The following is a 14,854-nucleotide window of genomic DNA, read 5'->3' as shown; positions in this document are numbered from 1 at the left end:
AAGGCCCGTTTCCCAGATGCTGAGCCAGCAGCCCCTCCCGGTCCATTTGCCGTCCAGTGAACCCTGACCCCTGTCAGAGTCCCCCTCTTTCCTGGCACAGGGGCTACCACATAATAAGCCTCCGGGCAGTGCTGAGTGGAACAGCCACTCAGAGGTTGTCTTGGTTTCTTTTCAGTGGTGGCTCGTGTGCTAACGTTTCCTGCTTTTCAAATTGCAGAGGGCTTTGTCACTTCAAGGGGCCTGTCGGGGGTGGGAATTGTCATTCCTAGGCCCTCCGTAGGCCTTAAAAGCAACTCCCCGGAGCACTGACTCCCCCCCCCCACCCCCACATACACACCCCCCACCTCCCAGCTGTTTTCCCACAGGGATTTCTCCTGAGTGTGTGGGAAGAGGGTGGGGAAGGGCTGGCAGGAGAAATCCTACCTTATGTGGGAAATTACACAATAATAAACGGTTCCAGTATATCTGTGGTTAAGTAGGTTTTTCTCAAGAACTGACTCTGGGTCTTAACTGTCTTTTATAAATTTCTAAGTCCACCCATGAATGCAAACTTTAAAGGAATTGATTTGTGTGTCAGGCATCCTGCCAAGCTCTGGGCACACACTGGTGAGTAACACAGACATGATGTCCGACCGTCCTCAAAGGATTTACCAACAGGGAGACCAAGACGAAGCAAATATTGTGAGTAATCAAGGACAGGAAGTGCTGTCAAGGAAAAATACAGCGGGAGCATAGCAGGTGGGCCTGATCTAATGAGGGGCTAGGCAAGTCCAAGGGGGAATGGAGGGAGATAGTGGGCCTGGCCAAAGGGGACGGAAGGCAGTTTGCAGAACTGATGCCCAGATGTCTCCATGAGATCTGTTCACCTTTTCTGTTACTTCAGCTATTTCAGGAAAACAGATGTGGGACGGGAGGTCTAGGGTCAAATTTGTAGACAATTTGGGTTGCTAGCATTTGGAGTTAAATTAGAAGCTGTTGAACAGTGAAATCAGGAAACTGTCCTGGAGGCCCTTGCTAAAAGCAACCCTCCTTGCAGCTGGAGCTGATGCTGGTCCACGTCACTCCCTCGTGTACCCACAATTAATAGCAGGAGTTATGTTCAGAGAGAAGTTATCTAGAAGCAAATCAAAGACGGAGGATTTCCATAAGGAACGGACTATTTATTCACTCCCAAGGTTGCTGATGCGGCAAATAGTATGCCAGAAAAGATAACAGAGATCTGCAGACCGGAAAAATTCAAGTAAATGCTTGACTAGTGACAAAGGGGACAAGACCAGCTAGCTGATTCCTTCTTCCCCTCCTCCCTTGTACAACCAGGATTAGTTTCTGCCCATTTCAGAAGATTTCATCCAGAGCAAACAAATCAATCTCTCAAATTTCCCTAAGAAAAAACAAATTATAGGTAAGGGCGTGGGGAAGAGCGGGGGAAACCGAGAGGTGCCAATTTTGAAACTCACAGCTGTGCTTTCACATCTTGATATAACTGTTTCCAAGAATGGCAGTTTCTGTTGTTCACCTTTAAATCTTGAATCATGCAAAACTCAGTGACTCAGGCTTTATTTTCAAAGTTAGAATCCTTGTTTCGGACACTTGAATCTCTTCAGTAATACTTACAAGGCTTAGGAGAAATTCCGACAGGCTAGTCAATGGAGTTCTACGCGAGGTAGAGAGAAGGTAAAAGGAAACTGGATTGAGCAACAACTGAACATATTTATATGAATTTCTAAGTCAATTAACTGGCCACATTCTACTCCACTTACACGAGAGAAAATTATGTGGGATTTAATACACAATTTGGCATTAACACTAAGGTCATGTTTAAAAGAAGTTAATCCAGGTGAAAAATATTTGGCCACCAGGAATGTCAGAGTTTTGCTCAAAATGTGATACTAACAAAAAATTACAAGGTTAGTAGAATCTTCGGGACCCAATCATAAGCTGTTTAAGCTGTTGGCTTCCACAGTCGTGGCAGAAATGACACGGGAAGAAATGTACAAGACCCATCACCGCTGCACTTCCTTTTGAACTGGGAGATTCTAAAGCTTGTTTTATTTTTACTTGACTATTCAAGTACTTGACAAATATCGAGAAGGCAAGAAAAATCTTCCTTCTCTTTTTTCCTCCTAGTTTCTTCTACAGAAATTACTTCTAATTTTTTACTTGCATATATCTATGTATTTGCTGTAACAAGTATAAGCCAGCCATGGGCAAACTACGGCCCGTTTGAAATGAATAAAACTAAAAAAAAAAAAAAAAAAAGACCATACCCTTTTATGTAATGATGTTTACTTTGAATTTATATTAGTTCACACAAACACTCCATCCATGCTTTTGTTCCGGCCCTCCGGTCCAGTTTAAGAACCCATTGTGGTCCTCGAGTCAAAAAGTTTGCCCACCCCTGGTATAAGCAAATTTCAAGGCAAGTATAACCAAAGTTAGGGTTATAAAAAGTTAGAGAGGCTGTTTCTTATCAAGTCACATCCAATGAAGACAGAGGACTCATTTTCACGACTTGTCAGAAAGGGGCTCAGTGGTAATTAAGCATCACACCCAACTGTGGGTTGAATGAGCCAACTGCTCATGTTAGGGCTCTGACTTCCCCAGAGCTTTTATTTTCGCCAAGGTCAGTCAAGGACATCTGGGGTGGCTGGCTGTGCTCCCAGGAGTGAAATCTGAGATCTAATTTCTCACTTGCCACAGTCTGCATCATCAGACTTCTTAGCCAACGATCGGATGCTTCGAAGTGGGAACATTTTAGCTCAATTTCCTTTTTGAGTTGGCGTCTAGGAAGTGAGGGTCAGATTTGTCAGCCTACTTCTGCTGTGCATTTTGTGTACAAAGTTCACTCCTGCCTTAATACTTTCTTTTTCGTTTCCCCTTAGATCATATGGCTTATTCTACATAAATTTTATCTTTGTATGATATGCAGCACTGTAAACCCTCTTAAAACTTTCTGGGACAAGGTCATGCATAAAGAAACTCAAGATACGTTTTCCTGTCATCAGGATTAAAGTGGATCATGCTTACTATGTATCATAGGCTGAAAAAAATGGTAACATTTCCTAGCAAATTCATGGTCTCCTGCCGGGAGCCGGTCCATCCTTGCTGTTTCAAGGGACCTGGCATATATGGCATACTGTTCTTAATATGTTTGCTCACCTTCTTGGCACTGTGTTTTAACCAAGGTCACCTCTCCGAGAAAGGTTGAATCCCCAGGTAGGGATTTTCCCCTGAAGTTAGGGAGGGAATAAAACCCCTCAACTAAGTGCCAGGCGGGTAATTAATCACTTTAACTATGAACAATCATGCTTAAGCTACATAATCTTTACTCCCTGGAATGGAGATAAGAAACGCCCTAACCTTTGTAATAGAGATTGATAGGATTGAATCAACTGGTATAAATACAGATGTAACAAGACAGCAACACACACAACTTAGAAGTCAGAACTCAGAAGACAGAACCTACAGACAGAAGAACTTCACTGGAGAGAACATGGCAAAAGATCCTGGACTGAACCTGACTAGAACCTGGTGACCGAACCTGGCTGGAGAACCTAGCAAGAGAACATGGACACAGAACTTGGCTGGAGATTGTGGCTAGAGATCCTGGCAAGGCTGCTGATCAACTGAACGCTGTCTCCGTGTCATTCCTTCTTCGCCGACTCCGTCCACACCTTTGGGGACCCCTGGACCTGCTGGGGTTGGACCCCAGCAGTCTCCCCTGGGTAAGGCTCAACTTATAGAAACCTGAATTTCAGGAGTTGAAAGGAAAGATGGGTTCAAACTTCCCCAAGTAAATGTTTCCAGAGGCTTCTGAAATTTCAAAAAGGTTCATTAAAAATGGAGCCACTGGTGTTTAAAGCACAGGCCGACGGGGAAGGTGCTTTGTCGTGGCACATTCCAGCACACAGGATAACCAGGTGGGATCTTTATTTCACAAGGTTCAAGGTACAGTACAAAACGGATCTGTACATCTCTCTATTAACAGGATTTGTTTACACAATTATATTACACTTCACCAGCCTTTATACTGTATTTAATTAAATACAAAATAAATTTACAAAAAGAGTCTGCCATGGTGTTCCTTCTGATGCCAGCTTACCGTCTTTCAAAGCTTCTCAATATCGAAAGTGGTTGCACCTTGATCATTTCAACACTGATTTCTTTTTATAAATCAGAGAATAGCGTCAGCTTGCGTGTCATTCCAAATAGAAAAGAGAGCACATGTGAGATGACTCGTTGCACATAACCAAGACGTCCTTTTCATGCACACAAAATCAGATCTTGTGCAAATAGTCACTTTAAAACACAAATCTTTTTTTACGTGGGCTATTCTGTATAGTTCTTGAAATACCAAGTAGAAGGAGAAATTTAGCTACTTCTCAATGACTGCTCCGCATTAAAAATCAGGGAGTGCCTCAGACAATGTGGTATTCAGAAATTTTGTATTTTAATTTATATTTGTGAGCAATGACTGATAAAAATATCTTCATGAAAATATGTTTCTTTTGCTTTATTTCTTGAACACCTCTAGTCCTAATATTGTGCAACATGTATTACATTTACTTTGAAAACAAATACGAGATGTCATTGGGACAAATGTACCATGTTGCCCTTCCTGGCAGATAAAGGGTCTGTTTTACCTGAAACATTTTATTGAAATATGCATGTGAAATGCCAGTCCAAACCTCTGGACAGGAAGTGTTCTGTAGATGTAGCCAGCCAATAATATACATGCCACACACATCAAGAATTGTGGTCTTCATTTATAGGTTTGCATGTATACCTCCAACACACTGGTTTGAAGAACAAACATGAGGAGCAAAGGGGGAAAAAAGCCAAAAATTAAAAAAAATCCTATATGAAATACTTAAGTTTTCTGGAGGCAACAGTAGCCCTTAAATTAAATAAAGCATCAGATCACCACCAGATCACAAAAGCTTCTACAACTTCCCAATGGCACGAAGATAAGACAACTCAGCAGTAAAACTCTCGCAAATTAATCTTATGTGCACAAGGGTAACACATCATCAAGAGTATTAAGATTAATACGTTAATCTCATTTAAGTGTTAAATAATGAACTTTGAAAAAGGAGTTTTGAAATATTTTTCTGTGCCTCTGAATAGTAACCAAAAAAAAAAAAAAAAAAATAAGATAAGCCTCACTCAGAAAATAGACAGAAAAACTCCAAACGCAAAAAGAAAAGAAAAAAGAAACCCAAACACCAATGCGACCTTTGCAACATAAAATGGAAGCAAACGGATTATGTGGAGACTCTGAAACAGTCGAGTGAGCAACCACCACATGCACGAGCGAGATGCCCTAAGTAGAGACAGACTAGGAAACGGGACGGGAGTGATGGGCTACCGCGGAGAAATGAAGCCGCACTCTACCTGCTAACTCTAAATGCTACCGTTAAAACTCCTGAGTCCCGGAGTCAGTTTAATGTCACTGACATTAACTAGCTTTAGTTACTGTCATTTTATTCAAATGGATGCCATTTGATTAGGTTAAGTATTGAGCATTATTTTAGGAGAAACACCAGTTCCTTGAGAAGGGAGCAGAGTACTTTGAGACAGTCAGAAGGACTGACATCACCAAGCCATAGGAACTAATTTATTTTAAGTATACCGTTTGGATTTCCAGTAGCAAAAGACCCATGGTAAAACAGGAAGTGGAAAAGGCCAAGAAAGGGGTATCTGGAGTATCTATAATAATAAAAGTGTAATATGCTAATTAGACTGGACACGGATGTAGCCAGGGCTGCAAGGGAAACCCAGGTCCCCGGTCCCAGATGCCAGAGGGAAGCTGGTGCCGCCAGACGGGGAAAGGAAGGCCTGCTCTTACACGAACTTCGTGCATTGGCCTCTAGGTAATAATAAAAAGGACACAGCGAGCGGCAAACTGGCAGGAAGCCTGTTACTGCATGAAGAACAGACTGCCCTTCCCCATCTAGCTTTGGTAGTGCACACTGTTATAGGACATGTTTTCCCAAAGTATTGGAGGGAAGTAGAGAGAGAGATAAAATGCTGCTAAAGGAGAAAGTAGGGGGTGGTAGAGGGGAAAAAGTGGAAGTTAAACTTTAAATCAATTAAAACAGTTCCTTTGAAATGAAGCGTGGCTGATAGGGATTCTGAAGGGTGGGGGCAGAGGCAGTAAAGACATCCCCATATCCTATCCACTGCTCCCGAATCGCCAAGTGTAAGAGATCAAACAAGTCGTAATATTCACAAGAGCTACCCAAAGTGGCATTATACTTTTGAGAGTAACATTTCCTGCCTTCTGGATATACTTTTAGACACAGGGTTCTCGCTGTGATCACCTCTTCAAAATTGAAGGCGATTACCTCGGAGGAGAGTTTGCTTGCCAGGTGTCTCGTAAAAATCTACTCTAAGCAAAAAAGCATACATCATCACATTAAAAGCCCTCATGTTCATTACTGACTAATTAAATCTGGTTCTAAATGCAACCCCAACTTCAGGAACCAGTCCTACAACTCTACAATAACAAACTCTTCAAGTTTTCTGGCAGGTGAGGGGTTATGGAAAGAGTATAAAGGTTAAGAAAACAGACTGAGGTCAGTAGGCCCAGAAAGCCTGCTCAGGTGCAAACGTAGTCTCAGACAATGGAAAGAAATACAAACTGTTTAATTTTTTCATTTGCAAGATATGTGAAGTTTGCAAGTTTTCTTCACTGTTGTTTCCTATACAATTTAATCAGACAATTCTCGAGAGGAATAGCCTTATTTTCCTAGTGTTCACAGTGGGAGGGTGATGAATATGACAGCTGAGAAAGTGGCTGATTTTCTACTGTCACATAAAACGGCAGAAGTGAAAATCCACCTGAACAGTGTGAACGGGCTTTGGCAGTCCTCGACCACTGAGTTTCATGCACCCTAGATCCTGTCTCAGCCTTAGTATTATCATGGTAGTCAACACATGCCGTACCTTCGCAGTATTTCATACTTAAGAGAATTCAGGAGGGTGACCTGTTCCTTTGCAATAAGAAATGCAAACTAAATAAGCCCTGGGAACTATTGGGTCAACTTTTGGGGAAGGATGTCTATGGTCTTAGCACCCCATGCAGGGTTCTATAATATTGCTTTCTAATTTCTCCCACTTAGTCCATCCTCTGGCTTCCAGATCAAGGCTCTGCATACTTAAAACAAGCAAATTACATTAAGTAGGTGGGGCAAATGCATGTGTTAGCTCAAGGAATCAGTTCACAATGTTTTATAGATATTCCATTCCAAAGAAATGAAATTCACACACAACACTTGTTAACAAGGCCTTTCAGTCTCTGAAGGAGAGAAGTGTGGTATAAAATATGACAATCACCAGCAGTCAGAAACCTCCCTTCCTTCCCTTTTAAAGTAACAAATGTGCTGAATACGTGCACTTGCATGTGGATTGGTAGAAGTTTCTGCTATGGCCATTCTGAAACACTTTGAAGCCTTTTTTTTTACGTTAAAGGCAAGTTCTATTTCCAGACTTTCAAATATATTAAGGTTAAACTTGTGAGTAACTGGGTTTTCCTTTTCACACATTAGTTTTTAGTGTCGATGCACAAGACCTTGAAGATGGTTGATCGGAGAACTTATGCACATTGAGAGAATGACCAAAAGGACCCAAGAGAGCTGGATACAGTAGACATTACTTTGAGGGTCTCACGTATGTTTCCAGAACAAACCAAAAAAAGGAAAGCCACTGAGAGTTGTTATTCCAAACGGCACTGAAATTCAACTCAGTTTAGGTAAGAGTTACTTATCCCTGAAAATAAAGGCATCAGATTCTAAGCAGCTGTAGGAATTCAATGCTTCCTTGTGCCTCTTCCAGGAGGTGGCCACAGAGCCAGAGTCCCAGATCAAACGCAGGTGTTCTCTGCAAACGATTCCCTCGGTTGTCATTGATCAAGGCTGGGCACAGTCGTTACTGTGGCGGCTGCTGCTCGGGTGGCGCCTCCTGCTGTGGTGCTGCTGGCCGTGGCCCGGGGGGCCTGGGGCCGGGCATGTCTTGGTGCTGCCTCTGCCTGTAAGCTATGACTGTTCCCAGCAGCAACGCGATGATAGTCATGAGGTAAAGGTCCCACTCAGGTCCCAAAAGCTGGTCCATATCAACTTGGGTAAATACATCTCGAATCTTAATGGGAATAGAAAAATCGTTATGCTCACTAACATGTCAGAAAAGAAATCAGGAAAAGTATATCACCAATTAGAGATAAATACAGAACTTATTAAAATAATTGGTTTTAGGGACATTTTACAATATTTTTAATAAAAAAAGGTTTTAAAAGCCTTGAACTGAAACTCAAAAAATAATGTGTCTCAGGAACAGCTATTATTTCCTAACAGTTGAGTATGTGAAGTGCCTGGCAGGGTTTCCTTCCATCAGCAACCTAATGTACTCATTCCCAACCATTTCCCCCAGGAAATGTCTGAGATGAGCACTGGGGATGAGGGAGGGTCAGGGAAAATTGTCAGTCTCAGTGCGCCTGGAGCCCATTTGCAGTCAGGGCACAGCAGCTAAGAAGCTCTGCTCTAGTGACACAGGGCTGTGTTATCCCTTCTCTCAGGTAACTGAAGATGGCAGAGTGCAAATGTTTCATAGAGGAATGAATAATGCTTTCTGGTTAGGATTTAACTAAATATTTAACACCTGAATTTGAACTTAAAAGTCATAGTTTTAATCTATGATATATAGAGAATATACATAGATATATATATATTTTTTTAGAGAGAGAAAGAGGAAGGGAGAGGGATAGAGAGATAGGAACATTAATGAGAGAAAGAAAGAGCATCAATCAGCTGCCTCCTGCATGCCCCCTACTGGGGATCAAGCCCGCAACCCGGGCATGTGCTCTGACTGGAATTGAACCATGGCCTCCTTGTTCCTGGGTCAATGCTCGACTGCTGAACCACACAGGCTGTGCTAGTCTATGGTATTTTAATTGTCCTAGTGTCACTTAAGTGATTCCTCTTATTTTCTGACCGCCATTTATTCACAAAGAAAGTAGACAAGTATAATCCCTTGTGTTTAAATAACATTACATTTAAAAGGTCCCCATCTAAATATATAAAAGGCTAATATGCAAAGTGTCCCCTCGGGAGTTTGACCGCTTGCTATGATGTGCGCTGACCACCAGGGGACGGCGCAGAACACAGGAAGGCCCCGGCCGGCAGCTGGGGAAGGGAGGCCCTGGCCGGCAGCTAAAAGGCCCTGATAGACCTGATCGCTGGTCAGGTCTAGTGACCCTACCCATGCACAAATTTCATGCACTGGGCCTCTAGTAATATATATTTGGAGGTACAGGCACTATATATTTTTGGAAAGATTACAAGAAACTATTAACTGTGTTTCCTGGGGAGGGAATGGAGACGGGAGATTTTGTGTTTATCTTACTATTCAACTTCCTTGCCATGAATACTTACTACTTAAAAAAAATGTATTTTTATTGATTTCAGAGAAGAAGGGAGAGGGAGAGAGAGATAGAAACATCAGTGGTGACAGAGAATCACTGATTGGCTGACTCCTGCATGCCCCCTCCTGGGGATTGCGCCTGCAACCCAAGCATGTACCCTGGCCAGAAATCGAACCATGACCTCCTGGTTCATAGGTTGACGCTCAATCACTAAGCCACACCAGCAGAGTATTACTTATTTTTTTTTTTAAGGTAGAATATCTACATGGTAGGATTATAGGGCATTTTATTGTCTTTATATTTCTGTTTTAAAAAGAAAGAATATATTTTATTGCAAAATCAAATCCTAGACTGTAATCAATAGTTTATTAGTCTTAAAAATTGTGAGAGACAGGGTCTGGAATAGTCCTGGCAGAGAAATAGCACACTACCACACTGTTAGCTTTTTAACTGAAGGAACGAAGATCCCGTCAATTAGCAAGGGGTTCAGCCCTGGCCCAGGCTACCAAGCAATTATAAATTTGCCATTACAAATGCGTAAGACATCGGTAGGACAGAGCTCAACATCTCAGTCCTCTGGAGCCCTATACACAGGAGCCCTCAGTAGCACGGGCTAGGGCTGCATGAGGGGGAAGTCAAACTTCTCTTTATAGCTGCTGGAGCAGCACGGACTACATTTATATCTTTGTAACACAGGAGGGTTCTATTCTGGAATCCACTGCTGAGATGAGGTATCCACCTGTTCTGAAAGATGTTAACCAAAGATTTCAACACCATCCTTTCCTGGAATGAATTAAAGTTAAATAGCCCTTGTTTCTGCATATATTTGAAGACTTTCAGAGTTCAATGCTGTACTAGTTAATCCATTTTGAGGAACTCTAGGTATTGGAAACAAAATGCAAAACTGGAGAACCTAAGAGCAACACATAAGTGTTGTTAACTAAAGTCAGTAGCTTGGAAGAGAATGGCTAACCCATCTCCTCTCTAGGTTCTGCCTTCAGCTTATTTAAATAGTTCAAGGCACTTTTAGAGAACAAATTCTGGTGGTGGTTTTAACATGTTTCACTATCACAAGAATCTGAAGTGCAATAGCCTGGGCAGGTTCTCAGGTTCTACTTCTTCTTCCTCCTTTTCTAAATTCTCTTCTTCTTAGGGAGGTCTGAGTCACTTCTAGGCAGGCAGTCATCTGATTTAATGTTTAGTTAACTACTGTTTCAAATCGCCATGGGTCAGTCTCAGTTTTCCCCAAACCAGAAAACATCTGCATCAATGCAAAATGCGTTAGCACTGGGAACCACTTGTGATGCTACCTGAAAACTATTAACAGCTTTGTGGCCACATTCAACCCTCCCGATGAGGACAGCGGGTACTTCACCTGGGGGAAGAAGGGAAGAGACCAGACACTCCCAGGATACTCCTCCCTTCTCCCCCAACATTTAAAATACAAGCCTCTGGACTGAGGTTACATCATTTGTGTTTAACTGAAAGGCGTGGACCACTTACATTGGCTTCCCGTATGTACTGCAAGAAGTAGACGATGCCCAATTTGCAGAGCGCTAGGAAGACTGGTACTTGTGCATCTGGGCTGGCTTCGGCTGCCATGTCATAAAAACGCTTTGCAAGGTGAATATCCTATAAGATAGGCGATAAACCCAAATTCATTTCTTGCTAAATTAAGAATCATTGTTTTTTTAGTTTATACATTAGGAAAATTTATTTTATCTTTCAAGTTTCATTTTAAAATTTCCCTTACCTAAAGAAAACCAAGTTGTAATTGGATAAAAGTTCTTTAATTACCTAACAGCTTAATTTGGAAAATTTTAATTGAAAATTTTAAGACTTCATTCACGCTCCCCTCCCAACCTGACATCCACTTGCTGTGTAGACTTTCAGAGTTAAATGCTGCACCGTCTTACAGCTACACATAACACTGTTAATCTGGACACTTCCAAGGGTGACCTGTGAGTTGCAAGTTAATTTTTTCCTACTTAAAACTTCAGCCAGCTCCAGGTTTCAGTTTGGAGCAGTGAACTTCAAACTGGAGTAGACAGTCAAGATTTCCCAAGGGACACCGTTAAGGCACATCCTGTGTCTCCCTGTTTTAGACATATTTCTGTGAAGGGCAAAGCAAGTCACTGGTAATTTTGGCACAGGTTGGAGTATTCAGATATATGTAGGATGGGATGGTGGGAGTTGTGAAATTTTCATTTACCAAACTTACTTCTTCTATACCCTGACTACTGTCAAAGAATATCATCCTCCTAGGAAAAAATTCCACGAGACATGGGAAAGAAAGGCTAAGCATTAAAGAAGACTTTCCCCCATATATTTAAATATAAACAACTGCTTTCAGCTATTCCCTATATGTACCTGGGGTGGGTCATTAGTTGAAAAGAAAGGCACCTTCAGCTAACTGTAATAGTATGGTCAGTGTCTTTGATTTTTAAAAATATATATAACTAACATTTTTTTGAACTGCCATATTTTTCAAGTTCATGAATAAAACTATGTGATAATACAGGCTATATGTGTTTGAGTAAATAGGGTAATTAAATTGAAGCTATCAAATATATCCTGAATTATTTATTTCATTTATAACCAATCCTGGTCTTATTTAATACTTAATATTTTTCTAGTTATACGAGATGCTGATTAGTTTTTAGTAGCAGGAATGTCTCTTTCATTTAAAAAATAAGAACAAGGAAAAGGTCATTATGATGTCTTATAAAAACGAATGGATTTACTGTTATTTTTACACATAATTAATTATTCTTAAAAGTTGAAACCTAGAGTTCCCTCTCATCACTCTGATGCCTTTTATCACATTCTTTTTCGTAAGAATTTACATAAGCTATACATCATATTACATTACAAATTAAATGATGAGATGAGAAAAGCACACGGATTAGGTTCTTGTTTTATAATCTATTATAAAAGTAGTATCAGAGTTATACGACTTTAGTCATCTTGATTCCTAGGTGTATTCTATAAAGGTCACAACTCACATGTGATTTTTATATTAGTCATCAAACACAACAATTACATAACATTTCAATGGGAATACTAGACTAAAATATGAATTCAGGGAGAAAAGAAAAAGATGCAATATGCAATTAAAGAATTTAATACACATTTTTAAAAAATTAATAATGGGCATGTCAAATTATTTACAGTAATTTAAACATTTTTTAAAAAATGTTCTTATTTAAAATAGCTAGAACTTAGACCCTTTGAAACTTACGATGAAAATTTATTTTAATTAATTAATTAATTAATTAATTAATTTCAGAGAGGAAGGGAAAGGGAGAAACATCAATGATGAGAAAGAATCATCAACCAGATGCCTCCTGCACACCCCCCACTGGGGATTGAGCCAGCAACATGGCATGTGCCCTGACAGGAACCGAACCCTGACTTCCTGGTTCACAGGTGTAGACCACTGAGCAATACTGGCTGGGCTATGATGAAAAATTTTATTTTATTTTATTTTTTTTAAATATATTTTATTGATTTTTTACAGAGAGGAAGGGAGAGGGATAGAGAGTTAGAAACGTCGATGAGAGAGACACGTCGATCAGCTGCCTTCTGCACACTCCCTACTGGGGATGTGCCCGCAACCAAGGTACATGCCCTTGACCGGAATCAAACCTGGGACCTTTCAGTCCGCAGGCCGACGCTGAGCCAAACCAGTTAGGGCTATGATGAAAAATTTTAAATGTCAACTTAAAAATGCACAAGATATAATTTTTCAAAATTTTTAAGGGTACATGGACAAAACTAAAGGTCTAAAGACAGTTAGACTTCACTAGGTAAGTTTAAGAATCAGAAATAAGGGAAGGGGGTGGAGGACTGGGTGCAAAAGGTGAAGGAACTGAGAAATACAGATTGGCAGTTACAAAGCAGTCATGGGATGTAAAGTACAACATAGGAAATACAGTCAATAATATTTTAATAACTATGTATACTGCCAGATGGGTACTGGAAATATCAGGGGGAACACTTTGTAAAGTATGTGATTGTATAATCACTGTGGTACAATGGAAACTAATATAAAATAATATCGACAAAACATTTTTTAATTGAAAAAAGAATCAGGAATAAGTTTATCAATAGCAACCATCTTAATTCATTTCAAAAAAATTTAGAAGCAATAGAATTTGTCTGATTATGGGTGGACAGTTTCTCAAACGAGGAGTTATCAGTAGAAGCTGCACTGCCTTTCTGTTTTCATGAATCTGTTTTTGCCTTAATATTCTAAATAGAAGAGTGTGGATATCAATATGTGTGTTTGCTGGAAGATGAGAGATGCAGGGGCAATCTTGTGAAATATTACAAAACTGCCTCACAACTTAGTATCTAAAATCTGAGCACATTCCAAAGAAAGCCTATTTTCTATAAAAATGCAGACCTTTCCCCAAGTCACAGTTTATATTATTCAAACATTAATTTGAAGCACCGCTCACCTGTTTAATGCCTAGTCCTTTCTCATGCATATATCCCAGATTAAACATAGCCTGTGCGCTGTGTTGCTGCTCAGATGCTAGACGATAATGAATAAATGCAGTCTCGTAATCCACATCAGTGCCAAATCCATAGAAATGGTAGTCTCCAAGCTTAATTCTAGCCACAGTATAGCCTTAAACAAAAGTTAAATGCAAAACTGCCAATAAATAAAGTATTTAAAACAGATCACACTGTTATTTCTCTTCCTATTAACTTGATTACATAAAACAGAATTTTAATTTATAGTACACAAATTTTACAACCAACCCTTTAGCTAAGCTATAAATTCAGTAAAAATTTAAATAGAATTACTCTTCTGAAGAAGGTTTTGTAATAGTCAAGGAGAGGTAGAACAAGGTAGGTGGCAACACCCCCCCATGTCTCCAATAATATTATTATTATTATTTTTTAATATATTCTTATTGATTTCAGAGAGGGAGAGAGGGAGAGGGAGAGGGAGAGGGAGGGAAAGAGGGAAAGAGAGAGAGAGAGAGAAACTTCAATGATGAGAGAGAATCAATCACTGATGGGCTTGCCTCCTGCATGCCCCCTAGTGGGGACCAAGCCCAAAACCTGGGCATGTGCCCTTGACTGGAATCGAACTTGGGACCCTTCAGTCCACAGGCTGATGCTCTATCCACTGAGCCAAACCAGCTAGGCTCCAATAATATTCTTTAAATGATCATGGTCTATTCTATGATGTCATTTACATTTTAAAATCGTTTAACTGGACCCTTGTTTATGCTTGAAGAAGGGATGGTAGGCACACAACATGGAGAGTAGTTTGTGAGAGAGAAAAAACAGTCAAATGGAAAAGTGGAGAAAGGTTAAAATCTTTTGGGGTTTGGACTAATATTCTATTCAATTTTCATTTACACAATATACAGGTTTCAAACTAAAAACCAGAGAGAAAACCATAGCATGACTTCAACG

General features: G+C 40.4%; 1 protein-coding gene across 1 annotated transcript in view; it reads right to left on the bottom strand.

Annotated features, from left to right (window-relative positions):
* Positions 1 to 3,913: 3,913 nt before the first annotated feature.
* SEL1L (SEL1L adaptor subunit of SYVN1 ubiquitin ligase) overlaps positions 3,914 to 14,854 on the bottom strand; it is a 52,113-nt gene continuing 41,172 nt past the window's right edge. Inside the window, exons 19-21 of the mRNA XM_059688883.1 lie at positions 13,882 to 14,054; positions 10,922 to 11,050; positions 3,914 to 8,139 (exon numbers count right to left, since the gene is read on the bottom strand). Of these exons, the coding sequence (XP_059544866.1) occupies positions 7,930 to 8,139; positions 10,922 to 11,050; positions 13,882 to 14,054 (512 nt within the window). The 3' untranslated portion in view covers positions 3,914 to 7,929. The remainder of the gene's footprint in view (positions 8,140 to 10,921; positions 11,051 to 13,881; positions 14,055 to 14,854) is intronic.

This window comes from Myotis daubentonii, chromosome 1, assembly GCF_963259705.1.
Source record: "Myotis daubentonii chromosome 1, mMyoDau2.1, whole genome shotgun sequence".
NCBI lineage: Eukaryota > Metazoa > Chordata > Mammalia > Chiroptera > Vespertilionidae > Myotis > Myotis daubentonii.
Note: the sequence above shows the minus strand (reverse complement) of the source record. Positions and strands in the feature narration are given on the sequence as shown.